The sequence below is a fragment of the Canis lupus genome, chromosome 20 (genome assembly GCF_003254725.2).
Source record: "Canis lupus dingo isolate Sandy chromosome 20, ASM325472v2, whole genome shotgun sequence".
Lineage (NCBI taxonomy): Eukaryota > Metazoa > Chordata > Mammalia > Carnivora > Canidae > Canis > Canis lupus.
In genome coordinates, this window is record NC_064262.1 from 29,186,353 (window position 1) to 29,212,927 (window position 26,575).

The 26,575-nt window shown below is 39.6% G+C and overlaps 1 protein-coding gene across 4 annotated transcripts in view; it reads right to left on the minus strand.

The window, feature by feature from the left end:
- The window catches only part of PTPRG (protein tyrosine phosphatase receptor type G), a 705,078-nt gene that overhangs the window by 192,727 nt on the left and 485,776 nt on the right, over positions 1 to 26,575 (minus strand). For all 4 annotated transcript variants that reach the window (XM_025456409.3, XM_049097815.1, XM_025456410.3 and 1 more), the window contains exon 5: positions 23,174 to 23,269. In XM_025456409.3, the coding sequence (XP_025312194.1) occupies positions 23,174 to 23,269 (96 nt within the window). The remainder of the gene's footprint in view (positions 1 to 23,173; positions 23,270 to 26,575) is intronic.

The following is a 26,575-nucleotide window of genomic DNA, read 5'->3' on the forward strand; positions in this document are numbered from 1 at the left end:
TCAAGTGATGCCAAATCATGGGAGAGGAAGCTGGCCACTTTGGTCTTACTGGACAGATACTGAAAGACACAGAAATGACAGTATAAGGGTGGGTTTTCACTGAGTGACAGGAAATTCTGGAAAGTATAAAAGAGGCTCCCCTTTATTCATTTATTTAAAATTGCATTATGTCCTAATAACAAGAACAGCACATGCTCTTTAGAAGATATAGAAAACCTAGAGCAAGGTGAAGCCATCCATGTTCCTACCACGCAGGTCACCAGCACTGGAAACTGAGTCACCTGCTTTTCTAACTTTTCCATACACACATGCACACATGCCGCAATATGGACAAGAGCATTTGTTATAAACATTACATTGAGAAGAACAGCCGTAGTGGCTGAGTTCAGGGGTTCAAAACCCCACTCCTCCACTAATTGAGTGTGTGACCTTACAACTAGAATCCAGTTTCCTCATCCAAAAACTGAACTTATCGAAAGTACTTCTCTTCTAAGTACCAGGAATACTTACCTCCAAGTGACATGATATATGTAAGTACTTTGATGAGTAACTCATAACAGGTACCATACGTATGTTTGCTCTTCTTCTTAATTGCTTTGTTTACTTATGGTAATAATATTTTTATCAATAATGGTGTTATTTAATAATGTAATTTTTGTCACTTATGTCATTTAAAATCTCCATAAGGCATAACTTTTAATGGCTACATAATATTCCAACTTCAGGACGGGCCAAATTTACATCATCATTTCTGAAATACTGGGTGTATAGACTTGTTCACTATCATAAATAATTTTACCTATCATAAATAATAGTGTAATGAAAACTTTTGTGCCCAAACCTTTTCCAAAGTTTGGAATGCCTTTCTTAGGATTAAATTTCAGGCCTAAAATACCATTTTGAAAATTAATGTAAGTAGTGATGGGTAGTAAAGAATCAAAAAAGCAAAACAAAACAAAAAACCCAGATTCCGAACTGAGGGTTTGTTTAAACCAAAAGCCGTGGTGAAAGCAGGAATGGTTATTAAAACCCTAAATGAATCCAATTGTGGATTCTAGCACTTTACTCGGAGTCACAGGTACAAGCAAATCCTCTTAAGACAGTCAAATCCCAGACAAGGATCCGAACTCTACTACCAATGGTGAGAATTTTTAAATGTGGGAATTTCAGGAGAGTCAATCAGAAATGCACCTATGTGCATAGGCTGAGAGCTGTCAGAGGCATCTCTGTCTCAAACAACACTAAATTCTACATTTGAATAAAAATTCATCATCTCAGCATTTGTCCAGTGACGAGATATGTGCTTTTGTTTCTAAGACATACTAAATTTTAAGTCTCTCCTCCCTACAGTCAAAATACACTCGGCGGCTATATCCTTTCAGTGCATGGATTCGATTGAGTTCTACCATCTGTTAATGGTGAGACAGAGGCATGGAAGGGTAGGAACCACTAGACCTTGTTCTCCTCCTAAGAGTAAATATAAAAATACTTAGCATGCCTTTCAGAATCTTCACTGAACGTGTCCACCCATGAAACCTAAGAGAAAGCCAACAGCTACAGATATATCAGCTTTCCTGGAGGGAAGTAAAGAACAAGGGCATAATATCTAGTGCCAGCTAGTTTCAGCTCTGTGATCTAGGGCAAGTTACTTAGCTTCTGATTTTTCTTTCTTCAAGTCTGCTAGGAAAAAATCACCAGAAAATAAGCTAGGGCCAGGGTGGGAGGTGGGATGAAATGTCTTATTTGCCTACTTGTCTTAAGGATCAAACAATGTTAAGTAAAGGCAGTTGATGAATTGTCAAGCCCTATAGAAAGGTAAATTAATATTAAAATATTTATTCCAGTTCTTTCATCAGTTAGTTATACAATCTTTCAAACGTTTAGTACCCATAGTGAATATAATCCCTGGGGGTGCCTGGGTGGCTCAGCCTGTTAAGCGTCTGCCTTTAGCTCAGGTCATGATCAGATTCTAGACTGAGCCCTGCATTGAGCTCCCTGCTTGGTGGGGAATCTGCTTCTCCCTCTGCCTCCCTGCTGTGCTCACACTCTCTCTCTGAAATAAATAAATAAAATCTTAAAAAAAAAAAGAATATAATGTCTAATTAGGATTAGTAAATCTCTAAGATAGCGACCATTCAAACCTGGTAAAGTACGATGGTGGTAATTATTACTCTGAGATATTTATTGCCCGCTTTAACGACTAAAGTTAATTTCCTAGCATTATACTATGCTTTAAAAAATTTTTTTTACTGAAAGTACTTTTGAGAATCCCAAATGCCTCCTCTTCCAGAGAGTGCTTTCTGAGATAATGATGTTTGGCCACGCTTGTCATTCCACTTAACAATAATTTCTAAAAACATAAATAATATACTTTGTGTTCTTTATAAAGTAATAGAAAATCGGAAGAGGACTGAAGAGGAAAATCAACACCATTTCTCTGTGTTAAAAATACATAATTTAATTTAACCCATGTTTTGAAATAGAAAGACTGTAGCATAATAGAAATTCCATGGAAGAGATCCTTTAGAAAACAAGTATCTAGTTTTTAAGTATTTTCTGACCATATTAGCTCATACTTATTCTTTATTAAATATATAGTTCAATATCATTTTCACTAATATTTAATTCACAAAACAGTGAATTTAACTTTTGGAATACTGGGGGTGGGTTTCTTCAAAAGTCTATTTTCTGAGCATTCTGGATACAGAAGGTCTAAAAGTCTGAGTGAAGTTTATTTCATACGAGAGACACCATCTAAAACTCTGCTTTCTGAACAGATCCCTACTATGCTATGGGTTTTCTAAATTAGGGGAGGCATGTAGAGGACTCTTCTTTTGTCCCTAAAAGAGGCATGCCCCCAAATTCACATTCATACGCCAGTAACATGAGCATGTCAAAAATGCACCATTACTCATGACAGTGTTAATTTATTTATGTGGAAATGCTTGCTTGGATCAGGAGTCCTTTAAAGAACACTAGGTGCTATTGTGGGGTTTATTTAGGTTTTCATTTGCTGGAACAGTCACAGGTCTGGAGTAATATCGCCTTTGGCAGAACATCCTGAACTGCATTTAATAAGAGTCATATTCTCACTCTGCAGCAGGAAGATTACATGAGCAGGATCTAAAAGAACTGGGAAGGCCATCCTTTACCAAGTCTATTTTACACTATTAGGTTTTACAACCAATATCTCCTTTACAGTACTAAGTGGGACAAGGCAATCAGTTACAAAGAGGATCTGAGTTTGCCCTTTGCTTAAATGCACGATAATAGTAACGACTGGCTAGAGGCTTTGTGCTTCTCACAGTGGGTTCCTAATGGTGTCATCTTAAGCCAGGTTGGCCCCATAATTTCACTTTTCAGATGGATGGCTTTTTGCTTTGTGTTTTGAAGATGAGCTGGTAAACTGTGTATGTTTAAAAATCCTTCTGAGCCATAAAAGAAACCTAAATGGAAAGTCTTTTAGACCGTAAATTGTAACAGAGTGTAAATGTGATTGGCATTAAAGGACACTGTAGCTAAGGACCATCCACCTAATTTGTCCTTTTATTCTGATCACGATAATCAGGTTTTAGCCCGGGCACCAATTTGTCCTGAAACACAGAAGGTGGAGAGATAATGTGATATTATGAATGACGACTATAATTTTTATATATTAGACATCTAAGAACTACTTGGAAAACACATGAATGAATTCCCCACAAGAAGTTCGATCTGTGGGTTTACAGGTTTTGCAATGTGGCTGCTAAATTAACTTTCACAGCGGAAAGCAGTCGGTTGAATTTGCAATGACAACGCCGGGCAAGATACACACATGAACTGATCATCAAAATCACAGCCCTGGCCAGCTCTCCAGAATTAAAATGGAACCCAAAGAAGACAGAAGGCCCATCCAATACACTTGTACAATGTCCATAAAACAAGTAAGGAAATAAACACAACAGGAGAAAACATCAAATGCAAAAAGCAGTGAAATTGCCGGTATCAAAACAACAATGAGGATGTGTCTACAAACCGGATCGTGAGCAGCATTTGCAAACCCCTCTGACCTGCTTTCTTACCCCAGAAGTGTTATTTTCATTAGTCACCACGCTGCTTCAAATGCATGCTCCCAGAGCCTGAAACTAATTTTCTTCCTCCTACATAAGAACATAAAATTCCTACAATCTTGGTAATAGAAAGAGATCATTTTTCCCCAGGTTCCAGCTACCACCATCTCTTTTCTTTATGACAAACGGATGACAGTGCATCCTCCTTGATTTCTCTCCAGCTTGGCTCTCTCTCCACAGCATTCCTGATCTGCCCCAAAATGGTCCCTTTGGCCAGTTTTTCAATGGCTCCCAGATAAAAATCCAGAGTTGACGGCCTTCAAGGTTCTGTGGAGTCCAGCTCCAGCCCTAGCATCTTTCTGTAGGTCCACCGGCACTCTGTTTTCCCATACTGGAGTCCCTCATCACGCACGCTATTCCCTTGGAGCTGCCAACTCCTTGAACCCTATCATGTGCCCTGAAAGCTCTAACTATCTCTTTCCTATGCTGGACTTAACCCAAGCTGAATTATGCATTCACTGGCACATTTATATGATCAGTATCTCTTCCTCTAACAGACTACAATTTCTATAAGAACAAAGACCACATGGTTATAGACATAACCTGTCTTTACCAGGGCAGTCCCGGGGTGCCTATCAGAGAGACTGGCATGCACTTGGCCACAAAAAAATATTAGGTGAATGAAACCTGAAAGGAATCAGATAATTCTATATACATAAGCTGGAAAGACCTAGATACTAACCGTGTTCTTTCACCGAGGATGCAGAACAGCCCATGATCTGTGGTCCTGGTGGCGTCAAGTCCCCTATTGTCATTTGTATGCAGAGGAGCCTTGGAAGACCTCACTCAGCTAGCATCCAAACCAAATCGTAAAATTCTTGTTAGATATCTTTCTCTGGCTCGCTGAAGGCCACACAGGGGATGTAGCTTTGACATTCTCCATGACTAATAGCATCAGCGCCTAACAGAGTCCTCTCTGACACCAGGAACGTCTGCTTCCCAACTTGTGATGGTAAATACTGCCCTCACTTTGCTTTATGGCCCAAGAATTTTTAAATGAAGCTTTTACAACAAGGATATAATTGAAGGCACAGTACTTTGCTGGGTATCCGGACTGACATTACACATTTGCCTGGCAGAAAAACACTGCAACATTTCATCATTTACAAAGCGAGAGAGGAGAAGATTATTACGGTTGGGTGCTGGCAGATAAAGGCACGGAAGGTAGATTATCATTCTGATGGGCCAAGTCAGCTCGTGGACAGAAAGTGCTCCCTTGTAGCAGGTCACAATCTCTCCTGATCTGGAAACATCAAAAACATCTGGGCTTCCAAAGTTTCATCAGGAGCTGAGAGGCTCATCAGCCAACGGAGAACCCCCAACGCCTCTACAGGCTCACAAGACAAACACTACTTCTGGCCCTGTGTGTTAGGGACTTCTTGGCATCAGCCCTGGATGGCCTTAATGGGGACACGGGGTTGTGGGATGCCTGGCTCTGGTATGGAGACATCTAGCAGGTGCTGCCAGAGCTTGGAACTTCCCAGATCCAAAATCTTTTACTAAAGCAACGGGACTGAGGGAGCTGCATGGCAACCATCATAAAAACCCAATTTTGATGGGCTTGAAGCTAGGTTCCACAGATAGCTAATTAAAATCATGTGCTTTGGAGGCAGGCTAGCAGAAAACACAAAGTTCTCACAACCTTAGCATCATCCAATTTTTTTTTTGAAGATTTTATTTATTCATTCATGAGAGACAGAGAGAGAGAGGCAGAGACATAGGCAGGGGGAGAAGTAGGCTCCCCGTAGGAGCTGATGCAGGACTCGATCCCAGGACCCTGGGATCATGACTTGAGCCAAAGGCAGATGCTCAACCACTGAGCCCCATAGGAGTCCATTATCCAAGTTTTAGAAGAGCTGCTGGCAGGACCAGTGGTTCAAAAATACAGGTTTGCCCAATGAAGACTTTCTCTTAAAGTCCTAATTGGGTTAGGTCCTGACTACTGCCACCGGGGCATCCACCCCAGGTCTACACTCCTGGGGGGGTGGGTGCGGTTTGGAGTTTACAGGATGGGAGGAGGTAGCATAAGATTGAGGTTGAAAAGAGAGAAAGAGCCTCCAGAGTAGGGAAGACATGGGTTCAAATCCCACCATTTTCCTGCCCTGTGACTTTGGGTAAATTATCAAATATGGCTGTTCCTTGGTTTCCTCCTTTGTCAGGTAGGCAGAGATGTTCCCACTGCACAAACCTGAGACATCAAAGAAGATAACATGTAGAAACCGGCCAACAAAACCAGAAAACTCTCCTCCCTGATATTATTTGTCACAGAAGGAACAGGAGACCAAAGATGGGAGGTGCAAACTTACTGTGTCTCTCTCTCCCACATTCCCCCAGGGCTCACCAAAAGTGGAAATCTGTACTAACCCACATTTATTCACAAGTGCTGGGGAAGCTCTCTCTTTTCCTTCCAACTTCCTACTCACAGCCTCCTCCCTAACGGAAGGGTAGTCCTCCCTCCTTAATGCTGGGCCACTCCAAGAAAAGCAAGCCCAGCCCTCTCTCCTGGAGCTGTCCTCCCAATTCCCCAGCTATCTCCAAGCCAGAGGGGATGCCCTTTTTTCCAACCTCCAGCACTAAGCAAACCTAGCTGGCCAAGACAACGCCCCAATCCCAAACCCCGGTTCCCAGGTTAATGAGCCAGATTGGCCTTACTTTGCCTTCTTACCCTCTCCAGGGGCAGAAACGGGTAGATTCATGTGAGCTCCAATACCTGTCATATCACTCAAAATGCCTTATCACTAGACAATTCTTATAATCGAGCTTCTTCTAACCCAAATTAAGAGAAGGCACAAATGACTAGAGCTCCGCTACACCTCTGAGAATGATACTACTTTGGATAATACAACAAGGTGGAGTCACCAACAGATGATGGTACTTCCTGAATCCGTCCCCTACAAAATGAGAACAGAATCCAAGCAGAACTGGTGTTATTCTGAGAAGTGGAGGAAGGGAGGCTAATCAGCCGTCTCTCAAGAAAACGAGACCACCACAGAGTAAGGCCTAAATGAACCATCGCCTCTTAAGCAGAGGGCTGGCTGGGTTGGAGTGAGGATGGAAGACAATCAAGGGAGCTGAAGAGAGTCCTGAGAAGCAGTCACTGGGTGCGCGCTGGGTGTTCTCAACATGTGCTGCACTTAAGAATCACACGAGAGGGAATCCCTAGGTGGCTCAGTTTTTTGCTGCCCGCCTTCAGCCCAGGGCATGATCCTGGAGACCCAGGATCAAGTCCCATGTTGGGCTCCCTGCATGGAGCCTGCTTCTCCCTCTGCCTGTGTCCCTGCCTCTCCCAATCTCTCTCTCTCTTTCATGAATAAATATATAAAGTCTTAAAAAAAAAAATCACACGAGAAGCTGTGACAAATGCTGATGCTCAGGCCACCTCCTAGACCAATGACATCTAAGTCCCAGGAGATGGACTCAAGCATCGATGTTATTTAATGCTTGCTCAGCGATCAAACTGCACAGCCACCGTGGAGGACAACTGTCCATGCCCTTTCAGCCCAATAAGTCTAAGAAGAAGAGGAAAAAAAATCCCACAGGTAACATGTCATAAGCCCTGTTCAGGTGAACATACCTTTCCCCTCCCATACACCGCAGGCTAACCACTCTGCCATCCACGTAACTGTTAGGCTTGGTGGCTAATTTTTTACCAGTTCATCAAAAACAATGCCTGCTGTTGCTTCAATTGTAGCGAAAGCTAACATTTATCACAGACTTACTACGTGTGGGTCACATATTCATCTCACCTGTGTTAACTAATACAAACCTCACAACCACCATCCAAGAGCAGTCTCTTATGATTGGCTCCATTTTCCAGATGAGAAAACAGAAAGGCCAAGTGAAACTGACCAGATTTTACTGCTATTTATGGGCCGAACTGGGATTTTCTCAAGCTGTCAGATCTTACAGTCCATTTCCTTTACCAAATAGACTCTCAAGTGATGTCTCTTGCTTTCATTCAATATCCTTATGGTCAGCACTGGGAATATTAACAGCAAACAAACAAAGGTCCTTGTCTTAAGGAGCTGGCAGGTGTGTGGATGTGTGCACACATGTTGAGGGAGGGCAAGAGAGCATGGAGTAACCTCCTTGACAACAGGGACCATGCTTTAGTCAATCCTCTGGATGCTGTGCTGACCGCTGTATATGGCACACTGTAGTGTCTCCATGTCTTTGCAAGGGAATTAACAAAGAAGCAAGAGAAGGCCACAGGAGAGAAGGAGAGAGGGACCCGTGTACGGGGTTATCTCATTCCCCTTCGATGAGGGGGAACACAGCCATGATTGCCAAAAATGCAGAAAGGAACGCACTTCCTCCTCACAGCCCTAATCTTCAGTGCACATCAAACACAAGGACAAATGAAATGAATTGCCAGAACAGGCAATAATTCACATGCACTAGTATTTAAAAATCTGTAACGATCACATCATTATTGCTGGCAGTGCCTCTAACCAAGCAGACACTAATAAGGGGTCTCATAAAAGAGGATACATTTCCAGCACAGATAAGGCCACATAAGGCTGCCTGGTTTACAACTTTAACACTGCAGAGAAACTCACTGCTAGGAATTAAGCAGTCACTGGGGGCCAGTGGAAAATCTGACGAGGCCCTCTCCCTTCCAAATGGCCTCCCCACCATCTGCAGGCATCTGGGCCCATGTCATACGTTACTTGTCTCTCTCTCAGATGACTGGTTGCTCTAATTAAATAACTATTTATTTCACCAACCAAGGTGTTACAACTAATTACTTTAGCTCCTCTTTAAAGGAGTAAGAGAGACTTGTCGATGCTCCTGGAGGAAATTTGAATTTGGTCACCTCCTCTTGAATTAGTGAGTGACAGCATCACCAACAACCATGGAGACTTCAGAATCTTGTCTTAAGGCCAAGGCCATCAGAGAACTGAAGCACCCTCCACCAAAATGCAAGTAGGCTGGCAGGATGCACACATCTGATGCACCAAAAGCAATATGTTTATTTTAATGTTATCTATTCTGGGCCAGGCTTCGGGATACACAAGAATAACGGTTCAAATATTCCCTTTTATTTTAGCATGTCAACTCTAGTTGTTACTAATTGCCACCATCATCGTTACTATTTTAGCAAATTTTATGGAGTGGTTCAAAGTCTGTTCCATCAGGCTTTCATATATACGAGCTCATTTGAAGTTCACAACAAAACAATCGGCTATCAATATTTCCATATGATGGACAAAGGCAACTGAGGCAAAAGAGAATAAATAGATTTGTCCTGAGGAATGTGCCAAGTAAGTGGCAAGTCAGAATTTTAGAAATTTTCACTCCAAAAGCCCAACCCTTTTTAGTGGTTTTCCTAAACACTGATTTCTCTTCTTTTTCTTTTTTCCTTAAAAGATTTCATTTGGGCAGCCCAGGTGGCTCAGCGGTTTGGTGCAGCCTTCAGCCTAGGGTGTTGTCCTGGAGACCTGGGATCGAGTCCTATGTCGGGCTCCCTGCATGGAGCCTGCTTCTCCCTCTGTCTGTGTCTCTGCCTCTCTCTCTCTCTCTCTCTCTGCGTCTCTCATGAATAAATAAATAAAGTCTTTAAAAATAAATAAATAAATACAAGATTTTATTTATTTATTCATGAGAGACGCAGAGAGAGGCAGAGGGAGAAGCAGGATCACCGCAGGGAGCCTGATGCAGGACTCAAACCCAGGACTCTGGGTTCATGACCTGAGCCAAAGGCAGATGCTCAACCACTGAGCTACCCAGAGGCCCCTCTAGACACTGATTTCATAATCGAAGGGAATCTAAGCATCTGGGGAACGTTCTGGAATCAGAATCTCCTTCAATAGGATTAAGTGGGATAAAGTATGTAGAATGCTTAACAGAATTGGCAGAGGGCCTGACACATGACCAGAGCATCTTTAAAAAAATTATTGTTTATATTTAAAGAAAATCAGAAACTAGAAATCTCTTTCTAGAAGACTTATGATTTTACCTGTCTTAACTCTTTTAGTGGGATGAGGACAGCTATACAATGTAAAATAGAGAAGAACCAAGCTTTAGGCTGCTTGCCATTAAAAAAGAGGGAGGGCTAGTAAGCCTACCAAGTTCAGATGTGGCCCTAAATATTCATTTCCTTTCCTGAAAGATTTAGGAATTGGCTTTGTGTTAGTTAGCTGCTTGCATTTCTGAGACATCTGGCGCTAAACCCTATAATTGGTTGTTTTTTTAAAAAAATAGAACCAGTGCCTGGCAGCCACCTTTGGAGAGTGCCTAAAAATAGAAATAATTCACTGAAACCTCATTAGAATGGTGCTCAAGGATGCCAAGCTACCAGGGAAAACATTGCAAAAAGTCGAGTAAGACCTAAGTAATAGAATCTAGAAGTTCTAGGAACTGAATTATCATAAACAGAACTGGATATCATTTCAGAGATATATAACTTTGCTTTATGCATTTGGTACAAACCAATTACCGGTAGTATGATTTTAAGAGTACTCCTCACCAAACCCATTTATATGATATATGAAAGTTACCTATTAGAACCAAAGGACTGATATCAAATGATTACTGCATAAAATTGGTTGATTATGCCAATTGATATACACAGATTAAGCAATTTTTTTCATTCAATGTTGTCTATAGTACTGATATGCTTAATTAATACTTTTTTGAGGGAAGCCAAGTATAAGTCTTGGCTTCCCTCAGCTTTGGACAAACCCAAATTCTAAGTAAGGAGGCTCTAAATTAATTAGTGCCATCACATTATTTTGTATATAGCTACCTAGGAATTTGCATGCACATCAAAATCACGTAATTTCATGTATATTCAGAAAACACAAAAGGCTAAGAAAAACAATCTGCTGTACAAATGTGTCCAGGTGAGTCAATAAGTATGTTTCCCAGATCTCACAAAGCCCAAAACTGGAGGAGGATCCAATGTATGCTAATAATTGTCTTGAAAGCCACATGGGCAGTCCTAAGAAAGAAATGAGGTGAGCCCTAACTACTGTGCCTTCTACTGTATCCCATATGGAATCTTGCTTGTTGCAAGTTAAAAGGCAGGATGGATAAAATATTTCTTTTTTTTTTTTTAATTTTTTTTTAAATTTTATTTATTTATGATAGTCACATAGAGAGAGAGAGAGAGAGAGGCAGAGACACAAGCAGAGGGAGAAGCAGGCTCCATGCACCGGGAGCCTGACGTGGGATTCGATCCGGGGTTTCCAGGATCGCGCCCTGGGCCAAAGGCAGGCGCCAAACCACTGCGCCACCCAGGGATCCCGGATAAAATATTTCTATTTTGGAAGTCCTCCCCATTGTCTGTCTCCTAATCCCTCACAAACCAAAGGAGCTGCATTCCTGAAAAATACCAGTTGGCCAAACAATCTTACCAAAGGAGGGTTACTAGAAAATGTCTCACAGAGATACGTGAAATTCAGTTTCTTACTGGTTTGCTATCACATCCTGTAAAAATGGTTGAATGGATTTCCACTCATTAAGAAAGATCTATGCAAACTGGTCTGTCTTAAAATGCCAGTCAAATGCTACATGACATGTGCTTTGAAAGTATGGGTCAGAAGAACCCTCCAGAGATAGGCATCACCCTAAACAAGGAAACAAAAGCTCTGGGCTTCAGATGGGTACAGATATTCTGTGTATATTAAGAAGCTACAGCCAGGGTGCCTGGGTGGCTCAGTGGTTGAGCATCTGCCTTTGGCTTAGGTCATGGTCACAGGGTCCTGGGATGGAGTCCTGCATCAGGCTCCCCTGGGGAGCCTGCTTCTCCCTCTGCCTATGTCTCTGCCTCTCTCTCAGTCTCTCATGAATAAATAAATAAAACCTTAAAAAAAAAAAAAAAGGTGCTACAGACAGAGGAAACAAACTGTAGTTTCAATGTAACCCCTAACTACAAAAGAAAATTGCAAGCTTCTTCTCTGGCAACCCGGTGTTGCAGCACCACAGGTGAGTAGCATCATGATTTATACAGTTAAAGATGGCTAATCATTCCTCTGGGACAGTGTCTGGATGCACAGAGAGTACCAAGATTTTCAGAGACAATAACAAGTCTCTAAAATAGAACCAGCATTAATAGTTTAAAAATCCTGTTCCAGGAAATGACTTCTATGAAGACTAGGGACGGAGGTAGCACTGTGATTTGCAAAGGCAGGTTCTCCTATAACCCTCACAAGGGAGTTTCATTGATCCTTGAGTTTTTCAAACCAGCTCCCACTGATTTCAAGTTCAAAGGCATTTGCACATGCTCTTACTTTTGTTTACTTTTCTATGTCAGAGGGAATGTTTTATCAAATTGGTGATCCTTTCCCAAACCATTGTAGTACTTGGAATAAATACCCACGTGGGCTCTTTAATTTGAAGGGGCATAGGTGAACCTGGAATATCTGAGCTGATTTAAAACAGGGCCAATTTATATTTTGGCATGTAAATCTACATACCCTGTCTTTAAATCCCCAGGTAGTTAGATCTTGGTTGGCCAGGGACTGGGGATTTCTCAGGCATGAAATTTTTATTTTTATTTTTATTTTTATTTTTATTTTTATTTTTATTTTTATTTTAATAGTTATTCCTATGGCCATCGACTAGCCGAATAATGCAAACAGCTCTCCTATCCACTGAGATTAAAACATTGAAGTATCCTCAAATACTTCCTTGATAACCATGAAGCAGGGTTTCTCTATCTCAGCACTGACATTTTGGGCCAGGTACTTTTCTGCTGTGAGGGTGGCTGACCTGTGCATTGTAGGATACTGGGCAGTGTCCCTGGTCTCTATCCATTAGATGCCTGTAGCACTGCCACCCCAGTATGATAGCTAAGTGTCTCCAGACATAGCCACAAGGCAAGATCCCTCATCCCCTCTTTCCTCCCCTCCCCCATAAGAACTACTGTCATTAAAAAAGTTAAGAAGTAACTGTTTAAGTCTTTACTCCTTTCACTCACACTATCCTTATCTAACAGCACCATTTATTCAATACTCTTTAAACCCTTGTATAAAAAGGAAGCAAAACAAAAACAACAACGACAACAAAAAAACCTGTCACCAAATGTATAAAATAATTATAGGCACAGAGCTAAAGAGAAGTTAGAATAGGATCAAAGGTTTTCACTATGGGCAAAAAGAATAAGAATACAGTTTTAAGTCACAAGTTAAGAACTCTTCAGGTACCAGCGAAATTAAGAGAGGTCTTGAAGCACTTCTATACACATGATACTAACTGGAACCAATGATATCTACTTCTTTCTCTGCCCTTTTAAACAAAATACCAGCTTCTCTGATACAGTATTCAACTAAGGGCACAGACTCGAGACGGGCTGTTGCTGTCGAAATACTGGCCCTAACATCTATGGGCCTGTATAAGTTTGAGAAACTGACATTGAGAGAAAAAAGCTCCACGCCTCAAGCTTCTGCATCTATAAAATGGGCATAATAATACCTTGAGGTGGTCCCAGTAAAGATTAAAGAAGATAATGCTGAATACAGGCACTTTATTTTGGCATCTTACATGAATTGGGTCCACAATATTAATTTTTATTAGCAGTATTTGTATTCTATTTATTCATCTTAAAGATTTATTTCAGAGAAAGAGCATGCACACATGCAAGTATGCACATGTTCAAAGTGGGGAGGGGTAGAGTGAATGGGAGAGAAGAGAATTTCAAGCAGACTCCCTGCTGGGTGCTGAGCCTGATGCAGGGTCTCAATCTCATGACTGTGAGATCATGACCCAAGCTGAAACCAGGAGTCGGATACTTAACTGACTGAGCCACCCAGGCGCCCCTGTATTCTATTTAAAAGCATCTTTTCAACTAGTTGATCTAGGGGGGAGGAGTAGGGTAAAAAAGAATTCCCACTTGCTTCTCTACTTGGGATGCAAAGTGCTTTATCTGTAAATCCCAAAAAGTGTTGTCAAAGTATCTACTACATCACATTCCAAGAGCAAGACTAGAAAATATGAGAAATGGGTCAGGAGTCATGAAACTAGAATTCTCTTGTCTTGGTAGATGTCAAAGAGTTATAGGATCATGGTCAACCTCTCAACTCCTGAGAGCTAGGTCTCTCAGCTGTCCTGTCTGGTGGCTCACTATAGAGTTCCCAATATTTTCTCTGAGACTATGGCAATCTGATTCTATGACTTCTATTAGAACAAATGGCAAAAATAACTAAATTCTAAACGAAATGACAGATTCTAAACTATTTTCACTTAGTGATATACAGAGGCAAAGTACTTGGTAACCAACCTTGAAGTGCAATGATTTAATTAAAGAAGATTTTCACATGGTCTTTTTCAAAGTCTCTTAATTATGTGATGCTTTGCCAATTATTAAATTGTCCTCCGTAATGTCTGCTTAGAGGAAATTTGAATTACAGGCCATTTGCAGACAAGAGATGTACTGAAAACACCTGATAGGCTATAAATTCAATGTTGTACATCCACAGATCTACTACAAAATTGCAACTGAACATTAAAAATGACTCCAGCCTTCACTTAATGGTAAGTCCTATGAAATCAATTAGCTGTTAAAATAGTTTAATTGGAACATATGTATTTTAATTTTTGTGTGTATATATAAAAAAAAGTCTTCCTATCAACCCAAAACATTCTGAAATTACACTTCTAGGTAATGTAGTGAAAGAAGTGAACTTAAAACTGGATAAAACCAAGGATGCAGAAAATGTGAAAAGGATGATATTCAAACAGCAGCAACTGGCAAGGAATAAATTAAGAATCATATCAGTGTACTACAGTTACCCCGAAAGGCAGTCTAAGAAGGAAGTTTTACAACTCAACACCACTTGCTGACTCAAATTCACAAGTTCTCCCAGAAAAAAATAGTTACTGGCTTTTGGGGTGGATGTTGGTAGATGGATATAATTACTCATTTCCTTTTTTTTTTTTTTTTAAGATTTTATTTATTATTCATGAGAGACACAGAGAGAGAGGAAGAGACACAGGCAGAGGGAGAAGCAGGTTCCCTGTGGGGAGCCTGATATGAGACTGGATCCCAGGACCCAGTATCACACCCTGAGCCAAAGGCAGACACCCAACCACTAAGCCACCCAGGGATCCCTAATTACTCCTTTCTTCCTTTTCTTTCTCCTCTTTTGTGTCCCTCTCCTCCCACATTTCTTCTCCCCCCTCCTTCTTTTCTTTCCTTTTTTTCTGTGCACTAGGGCCCCTTGTTTCACTTTCCCAAAGGGACTGGTCAAAGTAAGAAAAAAAAATCAGAACTATCTATAGAAATGATAGCAAATGTATTCATCATTAAAAAAAGAAAAAAGACTCCCAGGGGACAATTAAAAAAATAAAAATATTGACTGAAGTCACCATGCATAAAAAGGATGACTTAAACGTTCACAGTGGTGTTTTGCTTTGTAGAAAGATGGAGGAAAGGAAAAAAAAAACAAAAACAAAAAAACGGAGAAAGGAGAACCCAATTCTAAAATTCACAAATAGGAACTTCGTAAAGTGAACTATTTACCATTTTTAAAATGTACACAAGAGATAATTGTTGTATTCTTTTCTTGATGTTTCATCTCCCTTACCTAATACACCTTTCCTATCCGAATAATAAAATGATGTTACCATTGAAGAAAAGATTCAAAGGCCAACTCTTTTCACAACCTCCAACCACTTTCAGGACAGGTTAGAATTCTGAGGACACACTGGCAATTTTGATAGAGAATGGCACAGAGAAGGTGCTTAATAAATATTGCAGAATGAACAAATGAGTTAGCAAATGAGTGCATGAATAAATAAATGAGAAAATATTACGTTTTTTTCAGTTAAGGAATCTAAGGGAGAAAAGGGAGGGGACACAGGAAGAAAAATAGACATGTACAGAACAGCAAGAGCAAGAAAAAGCGCAGATACATACATATGGGTACCCTGAAACACACAGAAAACTAACCCACCAACCATCACCAACCTAGAAACAACTAGAGGCAAGCCAGAAAGAAACACAGCAAGATAATCCACGAGAGCCTCTCCATCTACCATCTACTGAGATAAGAGCATTTTGGTAGGAAATGTTATTTATTTTTTTATTACTTTTAAAAAGACTTATTCATTTTTTTGAGGGAGAGAGACTGTGTGTGAGAAAGCAGGAGGAGACACAAAGGGAGAGGGAGAAAGAATCTTAAGCTGATTCCCCGCTGAGCATGGAGACTAATGAGGGGCTCAATCTCAAGACACTGAAATCATGACCTGAGCTGAAATCAAGTCAGATGCTCAACTGACTGAGCCACCCAGATGCCTTGGTAGGAAACTTTATTAAAAAAACATTCTCTGATACAGATATATCCCCTTATTCTTGGCACTGAAACACTTCTTTGAGGCCTCTGAATGCATTACTATTTTAAGATTTATAAAGCCCTGTTGCCTTTTCATAACCATAGGTGTATAAATGGAGATATATTCTTTTGTTGGCATGTTAGACCCAAATGGAGCCCCAGTTACCATCCTCAGAGGGTTACCATCCTCAGTGAATCAGGAGACTCGTAGCCTTCATGTTCAGGTCTTTGACTATCTCAAGAGATGATCTTAAACTTCTAAATAGCCACAGCCCCTTGTAGGTGAAGCTTACACAACCATCTAGACCTGCTCTGCCACAACCTAGATGATTCATGCTGTTGGTAGGACCCTGAGTGGTTTCCTAGAACTTAGTTCTACTCAGTATATATTTCCTGAACAGTAACTGAGGTCAAGACATTGATAGGAGGGCGAGGAAAATGTAGGAGGTGGGGGTACAAACAGAAGAGAAACAAGACATGAACCTCATCCTCAAAGAGTTTCCATTCTAGTATTCTCAGGCCCCTCACCTCCTAGGGCCTGTTTCTGATACTCTTTAGCTGACAGGCTATCATGCTGTTCCTTTTCACTCAAGACTACAGAGCCTAAGTATGTCTCCACTGAATTCAGAAGTATTGGCACAATCAAGCCACAGTGTTAGTCACTTGCAAGAGATGCAGTGATGAGTAAGTGAAGACTCCCAGTCCTCAATGATCTCACAGTACAAAGGCAGAAGCAAGCAAGGAAAATAACATCTCTCATGCAAGATGGAAGGCATGAGAACAGTGGGTTAAAGGAAGGACAAATCCCATCTACCTGCGGTGGCGGGAGGGAACTTGAAATACAGGGAAGTGGAGAAAAAGCCTTCCTCGCCAGCCCTAGATAGATGAGTCATCAAGAACTCCTCCTGCCTTCTCAAGGTCTATAAATAATCCCAGGTGCTGCCATTTCATTTAATTACTAAGCCTCTCCAGATGGAGAAAAATAATTAAGCAGTCTGTACCACCGACATGATATAAAGAATGGGTTAGCAACTTGTGAAACATTTGAATGTTGAAGTTTGCTTTCGACTCTCAAGTGAGGGCAGAAATGAAAAGGGGCAACCACTGAACCGGAGGCGTCAGGGCAAACCAAGTGACTGCGGTCATATCCTGGGCAGAAATTTAAACTGAGCTAGAAAAAAGAAAACAAAAACAAAACTCCTGGGAAAAGGGGGCTCAACTTTGCCAGGAGAAGCCAAATTGAAACATTAAGTGAAGAAACCTCATTGAAAGTAGGTTGTCAAAAAGAAACAGTTTAAGACAATCTATAAATAAATCAGGATGCAATTTATTTATTTCTTAAATGTACAAGACACATGCCATTGACTGGGCTGCTGGATGCAGACATAATAAAAATTTAATATCTTTGCGTCTGATGCAAAGATTCAGAAGAGACGATACCCAGAAAGGTCTAACAAGGAGGCTGGCGAGAACATCGCATGAGAAGTTTCTAAATGTAGCTGCTCTTAAAAAATCATGCATTTATTATTCCATAGTTCAAGAGAATCAGGAAGTATAAACAAAATTTTAGGCATTCCAACAACAATGGCCACTATGTAGTATGACAAATGAGATGCTCCCTTCAAATGATAAATTCGACAATAATCATATGCTTCTTGAAAAAACACGGTCATCAAACCCGTAAACCTATAGTAATCAAAACTGCAAAAAGCTTGGGATATCAACTTTGTAGGAGCATCAGGTACTAAAGCCATTAATATGTTTGCAGGGATAGAAGCCACATGGATTCAGACCAGAAATGGAGGAAAGTGTTCAACAAGGAACAGTGAAGAAACACTGAAACAAAGAAAAACCAATCCAGATGGTGATGATGGAAGATTTCTTTTCTAAAAACATACAGGCCTACTTAAGGTAAGGTCATTCTGAGTACCTGGTGTTCTCTGCTCAATAAACTTAAGCTGGAGCCAATCAAATCCTTTTTGTGTGTTGTTTCTAAAGCAAAACATCCACAGATTACCTAATCATTCCACTGTCATTTCAGCTTTCCTGTCAACATAAGTTTTTCATATTTCTTTCTTTAAACAGATAAACTATGTAGACTCTATCAGAATAATAGAATATTTTAAAAGAGCATTTTAATGACATTTGGTATTTTACATTTTTATAGGAATTCAAATCAGGCTAACAGCAAAGAATAGTAGAGATTCTACTTTAACAAATAGAAAACAATTATATTAATTCCTGTACTTATATAAATAAGCTACTACACAAGCACTTACTCTCTTTAGTGGTTTAATAACAAATATCTCCATCCCTTGCCAAGTCTTATTTTAATTAACTTGCTTAAAAAACCCTTGCAGATCAACTTTCCCCCTTGCCATTCTCCTAGATCTTGCAGAGGGCTGCTGATCCAAAGATATGTGTGAACTAGAAAAAAAGGTGTTCTTTCCTCTAGACACATCATTACTCATCAGTGGCTCTGAAGTGAATGCACCTTCTAGAATTGTGTGGCCTCAAATGTGCACAAGCATATGTGGCTGCCATGATTCACTATTTTCCCTACATGGAAGTGATTCTTTCTTCCTGCATGGTGTTCCTACAAAGGACTCCAGGGGGACCTGGCTCACCATCCTTCAGCATTGAGAGTGACTTTCAACTCTGTAATCAAAAGATGTCAGGAGCACCTGGGTGGCTGGCTCAGTTGGTTAAGTGTCCTACTCTTGATTTTGGCTCAGGTCATGATCTCAGGGTCATGAGATCAAGCCCTGTGTCAGTTGCATGATGAGTGTGGAGCCTTATTAAGATTCTCTCTGTCCCCCTTCCTCTGTCCCTTTCTCCTCACTTGCTCACTCTCTATCAAAAATTAAAAAAAACAAAAAACAAAAAACAAACAAAAAAGTCAGACACCATGTAAAGTTACTGGTGCCCAAGTTGGGGTCATGATCTTAAGATCACGTTAACATGAAAGCATGCAGACTGTGCTGCAATGGGCATATATGCTCCCTCCCAAGTAGACAGACAGCCCCTACTCAGATCTTAATTATTGCTACATCATCATGTCATTTTACGTATATCTTCCATATTTAACTGAAGAAAAGAATTGTAAACACTATGTAGGTTCCACAATCATGAGCTACAAGAGAACCACGTGCAGGCAACCTTTAGTCTAGGCCAACATACAGTTCCTTGGTCAACCATGTGTCCACCAGTTTGTGCTTATTTCAGTGCTTCAGAAACTTTATACTATCCAATCAGAGAAAAGGCAGTAGAAAGCTGAAATTATGCAGAATAACAGGCACATAATGAGGAAGAAAAAAGAAATAAAGATAATGAAAATTTGAAGGTGTAAGAAAATTACTCCAGTGTATGGAGAAAGCTAACATCAAGATGACAACATCTACATGGAACTCAGCCTTGACTAGACATGTGCTTGTCATTCACATCATGTCACTCTGGATAATTAATATTCAGGTGAAGAAGCACCAAGTCAACACATAGCCTCTTTACAAATATAAGGGTTTCTCCACTCACCTCTTTCTAGCTATTATCACATACAACTCTGACAGTGAAGTCCTAGTAGGTAGGAGCTGATTGCCTTCATTATATTGAATGTAGCAACTAGTGCCCTTTCTGGCACTGAATCAGTGTTCAATAGATGACAAATACTTCTTCAATACCAAAGCGCAAGATACCAGGTTTGAATTTGAAAATATATATCAAGATTTATCTGACTACTTGGGAGAAGAAAAACCAAATTCCAAATTTAACATTCTTGTAGGGAGACACAAACTACAAAGATCTCAAAGTATGGAATATAACTAGACTGCCAAATTAAAATAACAGTAATGCTGCCTTCGTCTCCATTGCTTGACATAGTGTGAACCAAGGTATATAAATGCATACATGCACTTTGAAGGAAAAAAAAAAGCAGCTCAACACAGCTTGGTATCTAAAAAACATTTCTTTTTTTTTATGTTATCTACCTTGTTTGTTGTGTAGCAAACCAAAATTTTTAGAAGAACTTATCAGATGAAATATATCTTTGTGGGTGAACTAGCAGTCATGTCCTAAAATACATTAAAAATTCAAAACCTACATTTCACACTGAGGTGTTCTGTTGGTTTGTACACCAATAGGCTTTGCTTGCCTAGGACTCTTATACTTCACAGGAGTTTAAACAGCTGGCAAAACAGAAAGGGTTTGGGTGGTGCACGCTGTGAACTGGTTCTTCCAGTACTCACAGAAACATTGTTAAAATTTGTCTTTCTGCAAGAAAGGTAACCTATAAAGTAGGACCAGGTTGGGCTGCACATGGGTGGGCATGACAGAGAAGAAAGAGGAGGTAGATTTGATGGTGGGTAGACTTGATAGAAGTAGAGGTGTAGCTACAAGGAAAGCAGCTTGCCAAGAGGACAATAATAGAAAACAGGAGACTAGCCATGGAAGTGGGTATTGTTTTAAGAATTGCTCAAGTGGGGGTGCCTGAGTGGCTCTGTCAGTTAAGTGTCTGACTTTGGCTCAAGTCATGATCCCAGAGTCCTGGGATTGAGCCTTGCACCAGACTCCCTGCTCAATGGAGAGTCTGCTTGTCCCTCTCTCTCTCTGTCCTTCGTGCTTGCTTGCTTGCTCTCTTTCTCAGATCAATCAATCAATCTTTGAGGGGGGTAAAGAATGGCTCAAGTCACCTCAGTATTGCATAAGGCAAACCAATCATGGTTTAAGTGCACAAATACAGAGAGAACCCAAGAAAACTGCCCACAGGGCAGTGCCCAAAATAGATTTCTGTTCATGCAAAGAAAACACCTATATCATAGGTCTCCATCCAATAGAAAAAGAATTGCATGGATATGGACACATACTTTATTTGGCCTTGAACAAATGTCAACTGTGCATCAGAACCCAGGTTAGGGGCTTCATTTAACAACTAATTACAATCTTGATGGTGTATAAGTTGCTATTCCCATTTCACAGATAAGTATACTGAGGTTGGATAGTTTAAATAACTCCCTCACCATTATACAGCTGTTAAGTAGAAGAGAGAGGACTCAAAAGTAAATAGCTTTGACTTTATTGAATGAGCTCTTTAAACACTATGCTCAACTGTGATTTATGAAAGTATTCAGGGAAAACAGATGTGTGAAAGAACAATGGAGATATCATATACAACCAAATACATATACAGACAATTTCCAAAACATTGGACCACAAGCCATGGTATGTTTTATAAAAACCATATAAAAAAAGTATGTTTTATAGCATAACCAAGTACATACCCAGTATGCCTCTCTAAAGAAAGCAACTAAAAAAAGGCCAACCAAAAAGAATGTTCTACAAAAATATTTATCTATGTGTAATACACTCTGATGCTTTCTGATTTTTTCTATTTCATTATTTTAAAAATGCTGGCAAGATTTATTGAAATTATTTCCTGGCTCACTTGTAATTCAGAAAACAAAAACTTTGAAAACCAGTGTCATAACCAATCCTAATGACACTACTCTTACTGCTTTTCTGAAGTTTGGGTAGAATATTAGGTTTTTCAATTATTCATATATAGTCTTCTATTTGAACTTTTATCCAAGAAAATAAAGGAGGAGAGGGTAATTAAGAGGGAGAGAAGGCAGTGGATAGAATTGTCCATCATATGTCACACGCTAAAACTACTCCAAACAAGAATGGCTCCATCTCAAAGAACCTTGCCCCAAAAGTCAGGGATCAAAGACCCACGGTGGAAAAGGTTCTAATGTCTGATATATTCCTTTGAGTTGTCAGAAAGACATCATTGTCCAACAGTGACTCACTGATGAAAGAAACACTGGATATAGTCTTCAGGCAAATTTTAAGACTGAAAGACAAGTCATATACCTACTACTTAGGTTACATTTGGCCCAAAAAAGCACCAGGTCTCATCTCAGCTACTTTTTCAAGATACTTGATGGTTGACACTACTTTTATTTTATGTGACTAATTGAAAAGCCTGTACAGGGACACCTGGGGTGGCTCAGTGGTTGAGTGTCTGCCTTCAGTTCAGGGCATGATTCCAAAATCCTGGGATCGAGTCCCACACTGGGCTTCCTGCATGGAGCCTGTTTCTTCCTCTATGTTTCTGCTTTGCTCTCTGTGTCTCTCATGAATAAACAAATAAAATCTTTAAAAATAAATAAATAAAAAGAAAGCCTGGACAGTCATATCTATGGAAGGATACAAGGTTTGGATTTTAGCTATAGAACCAACAGAAAAACCAGAAGAAACCCTCAATACAAATACAATAAAAAAAAGAAAGAAAGCATCTGAGTTCATAAATGTACTAACATGGAAATGGTCTCAGTGAAGACTTTAGTTACCATGGGAATTTCTGGGAGGGAAAGAAAAGGGGTCTCTTCAGAGAAGTGATAATGCTATTTATTAATCTACTTGTAAGTAATGTCAAATCTTAAAGTTGCTCCAAAGAAAATCACCTTTTTTTTTTTAAATCAGCCTTTTAATATGCTGAAGGAACCTGTTCAAAACGCTTCAGCAGTGAAGTAACTTAGATGATAAATGTGTTCTTCAATCTGTGCACCAGTCAAGTAGCAATAAAATCAGAATAATTCATGCAAAAATTTTCATTATGTTTCTAAACATACTTATTTACATTTTAAATCACACATTAGACAATATGAAATATCTTTCATTTAGACAGGTGTGAACTAGAAAACAGATGCATTCATTAAACATAGAACAATTCGGTGAACTAAAAAAAAAATAGAGAACTCTCTGGTTGAAGTACTTGAGCCACTGTTAACTTACTTGAAAAAATATGGCCATGGCTCCGATTATTCTGTTTTCAGAAATTGCAGTTTGAAAGCTGTCAAAGTCATCTGGATTATAAAAGAAAATCTGCATCTGTAAAAGAACAATGAAAATATGTATTAGGAAAAATTTCAAGCCTAAACAAAAGTAGACAGAATGGTACAAGGTACCCAGATTTCTCACTTCCTAACATTTGGCCAAAAGTATTCATCTATTCTTATTTTCCTTTTCTAAAGTATTTGAGAGCAAACCCCAGACATCGTATCATTTTACCCCTACAAACCACACGATCACACATAACCAGAGTGGTTTTATGCTACCCAAAATAAATAACGCCAACACCTTTTGATTGCCTGATATTCATGTCATGGTGAAAGTTCCCTATTACGAAGCAAAATTTTAATAGGGTAAAACATCTTGAAGTAAGAAAAAACTAAGCCTGTGAGACTCAGTGAATTTAGAAACATGGAGCCTGCTTCTCCCTCTGCCTATGTCTCTGCCTCTCTCTCTCTGTGGCTCTCATGAATAAATAAATAAAAATCTTAAAAAAAAAAAAAGCAGAATACAGACAAATCACTTAAAATCATGATATGATCCTAATGCTTGAATACTCATTGATTTTCAGTACAATGCAGAGAACAAAAACAGACCATGGAATATTCTCAAAATACTGCATATATAATAAAAATAACAGATTTGGGTCCTGATTCCAGCTTCTTCATTTAATTGCCCATGAGACCTCAGACAACAAGCTTACTTCAAAGTATCAGCTCCTCATGTATAGAATCAAGTATTTGCCTTTGGTAGGGTGGGTGTGGAGATCAAATGAGTCAGCGTAGTGTATAGTATGTAGTAGCATCAGGCCTACACCTCATCTGTGCCCAGGGAATCACATCATCATCATATTTTAAGGTTAATACTTGCCAGGTGTCTTAAAATTTCTAGTAAGAATGTGATTCCACTGAGTCTCTGGAATGATCCTACTTCTTATAGAAAATCAGATCTCCTCTATCATTCATTAGCTCTTTTCCATGACTTCTATTTCCCTACTTTCCAAATGATGTGATGTTGTTCTCCAAAACAAACTGAACAACCACACCCCAAATGGAGTTTGGAGATGGAACACTGAATGATAAATTCCCAGAGGGGAAAATTAAGTCAGAAAAAGTAGTTGAAGTATAGGTCAAAAGTAAATAGAGCGATGTTGACTGAAGACATTAAGAATAAGATGACATTTCTTTTCCGAAGGGTAAAATCAGGTAGCCCAATCAGGATACTTTCTAGGAAAAGTCAGGCACCCAAGTGGATGAAGGAAAGACGGGTAGATTCCTTTGGAGGACTTTCTTCCTTGCAGCGAATTATTTTTCTTACTGTGAATTCTCACCGATTCTGGCAGCCTCTTACAAATGTGTTGCCTTTAGGTTTGGACAGCTTTAGACATCATGCATTTACATTGAGAAAAATCCATTCAATGAGGTGCAGATTAAAATAGTTTAATACTTAAGTGAATTGCTTTGAGTACAATGCTACTAACTCAACAAAGAAACTCCACACAAGTATATTCAGAAAATACACTTAAGTTTCCCTTGAAAACTCAGGCCCTCAAATTAAGTAAGTTCACAGAAGTTTTTCTTATTCTACAGCCCATGAGCAGGCATGGCATTGTTTAATGCATCACCTGAATAGTGTGTGATACAAAATATTTTAAGACCTCTTCCAAGGGCATTTTCATTTACGACTGGGTGAGGAAATTCATTTTCAGAATATGTCTTTGAGTCATGGCTCCACCCAGCAAGATAATAAAATGTCTCATAAAGAGAACAGTAGCAGAAGTCTGAAATATCAATTTTCCTTACTTTTTCTCTTAAGTTGTAATGTACTGAATTAGGTTAACTTTTTTGAAGCTATCTTAAATAGGAGAGTAACAGGTGGATGGGGTTTTGCTGAGTGAACTGGACTTTAAATTGTTTTGTTGCTATTGTTGATGAGACAAATTGGGGCAGAAGCTGGAAAACTATTTCCCAAAACCATCTTTGGCAGATGTTGTGTGGCTACTAAATATCTTCAGTAGCCCACTGGCTTTTTGTAACTGCTCTCAAAAGCCATACCCAGAGCCTTCTCCCTAGCATCACCAAACATTTTCTTCCTAATAAAGTGAATCTAAATCATGCTTACTTAGTGTATCAGTCCTCCTCCTGAAGAATCATGGTACACATTTACTGAAGGAAAAGATCTGGAAAATCTGGCAATAGAGAGATCTATGAAATTTTCCACCAGCCTTTACCAGTGTCCCTAACTACTTACATTTCATTCCATTTGCATCCTCTCTCTCTCTTTCTCTCTCTCTCTCTCCCTCCCTCCACCTCCCGAACACATAGATACAAAATTTCTTTTTACGAATCACTGGGTAGTAAGTGGGAGAAAATATGCCCCTTTACCACTAAATACTTAAGTGCGTAATTTCTAAGAATAAGGACAGTCTTTTCTATAACCACCATATAATTATTCAAATTACCAAATTTCACATTGATACAATACTATTATCTCATTCACAATCCATTTCCAATTTTGGCAAATGCCCAAATAATGTACATTATAGATCATTATTCTGGTTCTTATTCCAGGAATCCAATTTCGGATCAAACTCTGCACTTAGTTGTCACATCTCTTTATACTGACCCCTCTTGCCCCCACTTTTATTTGGGACAGTTACTCAGTCTTTCCCTGAACAGCGTGAAGTGTATAGGTCACTTGTTAGGTGGAATCTGGGTCCGTTGCGTGGTTTCTCATGATTTGATTTGGATGATGCATTTAGGGCAGATTTCCACACTAGTGACATTGTCTTCACCGTGCATCTTCTCAGGAAGTGTATCCGGTGGATTTCTCCCACTACAAGGGGGGTTTTAACTGGATTGTATGGTTAAGTTGATGTCTGCCTGGCTTTTCCACTATAAAGTCACTAATTTTCCTTTTATAATTAAAAAGTATTTTTGTAGGGAGCTATTTAAGATTACATAAAAATACATTGTTGGTCACCTAACTTTTATGCACTAGTTTTAGTACTCATTGATGATTTTCTAACTGCACTACTCCTTCTATATGCATGAATGGGATATCAGTGTAAGGAATGGCCTTCCCTTCTGCATAGTTTATTTATTTATTCATTCATTTATTTATATACACACAAACTCACTTATTTGGTTTTATTGAATGGGTTATAATCCATTACCATTATTTATTTTAATGTACAAACTGTCTCAATAGGAGACCTTTGCACAGCAGGAAACCCTTAAAATGGATTCCTCTGTCATATTGCTATGTCACCATCATTTTATATATTTTTTAGCATCTCCTTATTAGCTGACACAGATGTTCCAGACTCATCTGGTAGTTTCCCTG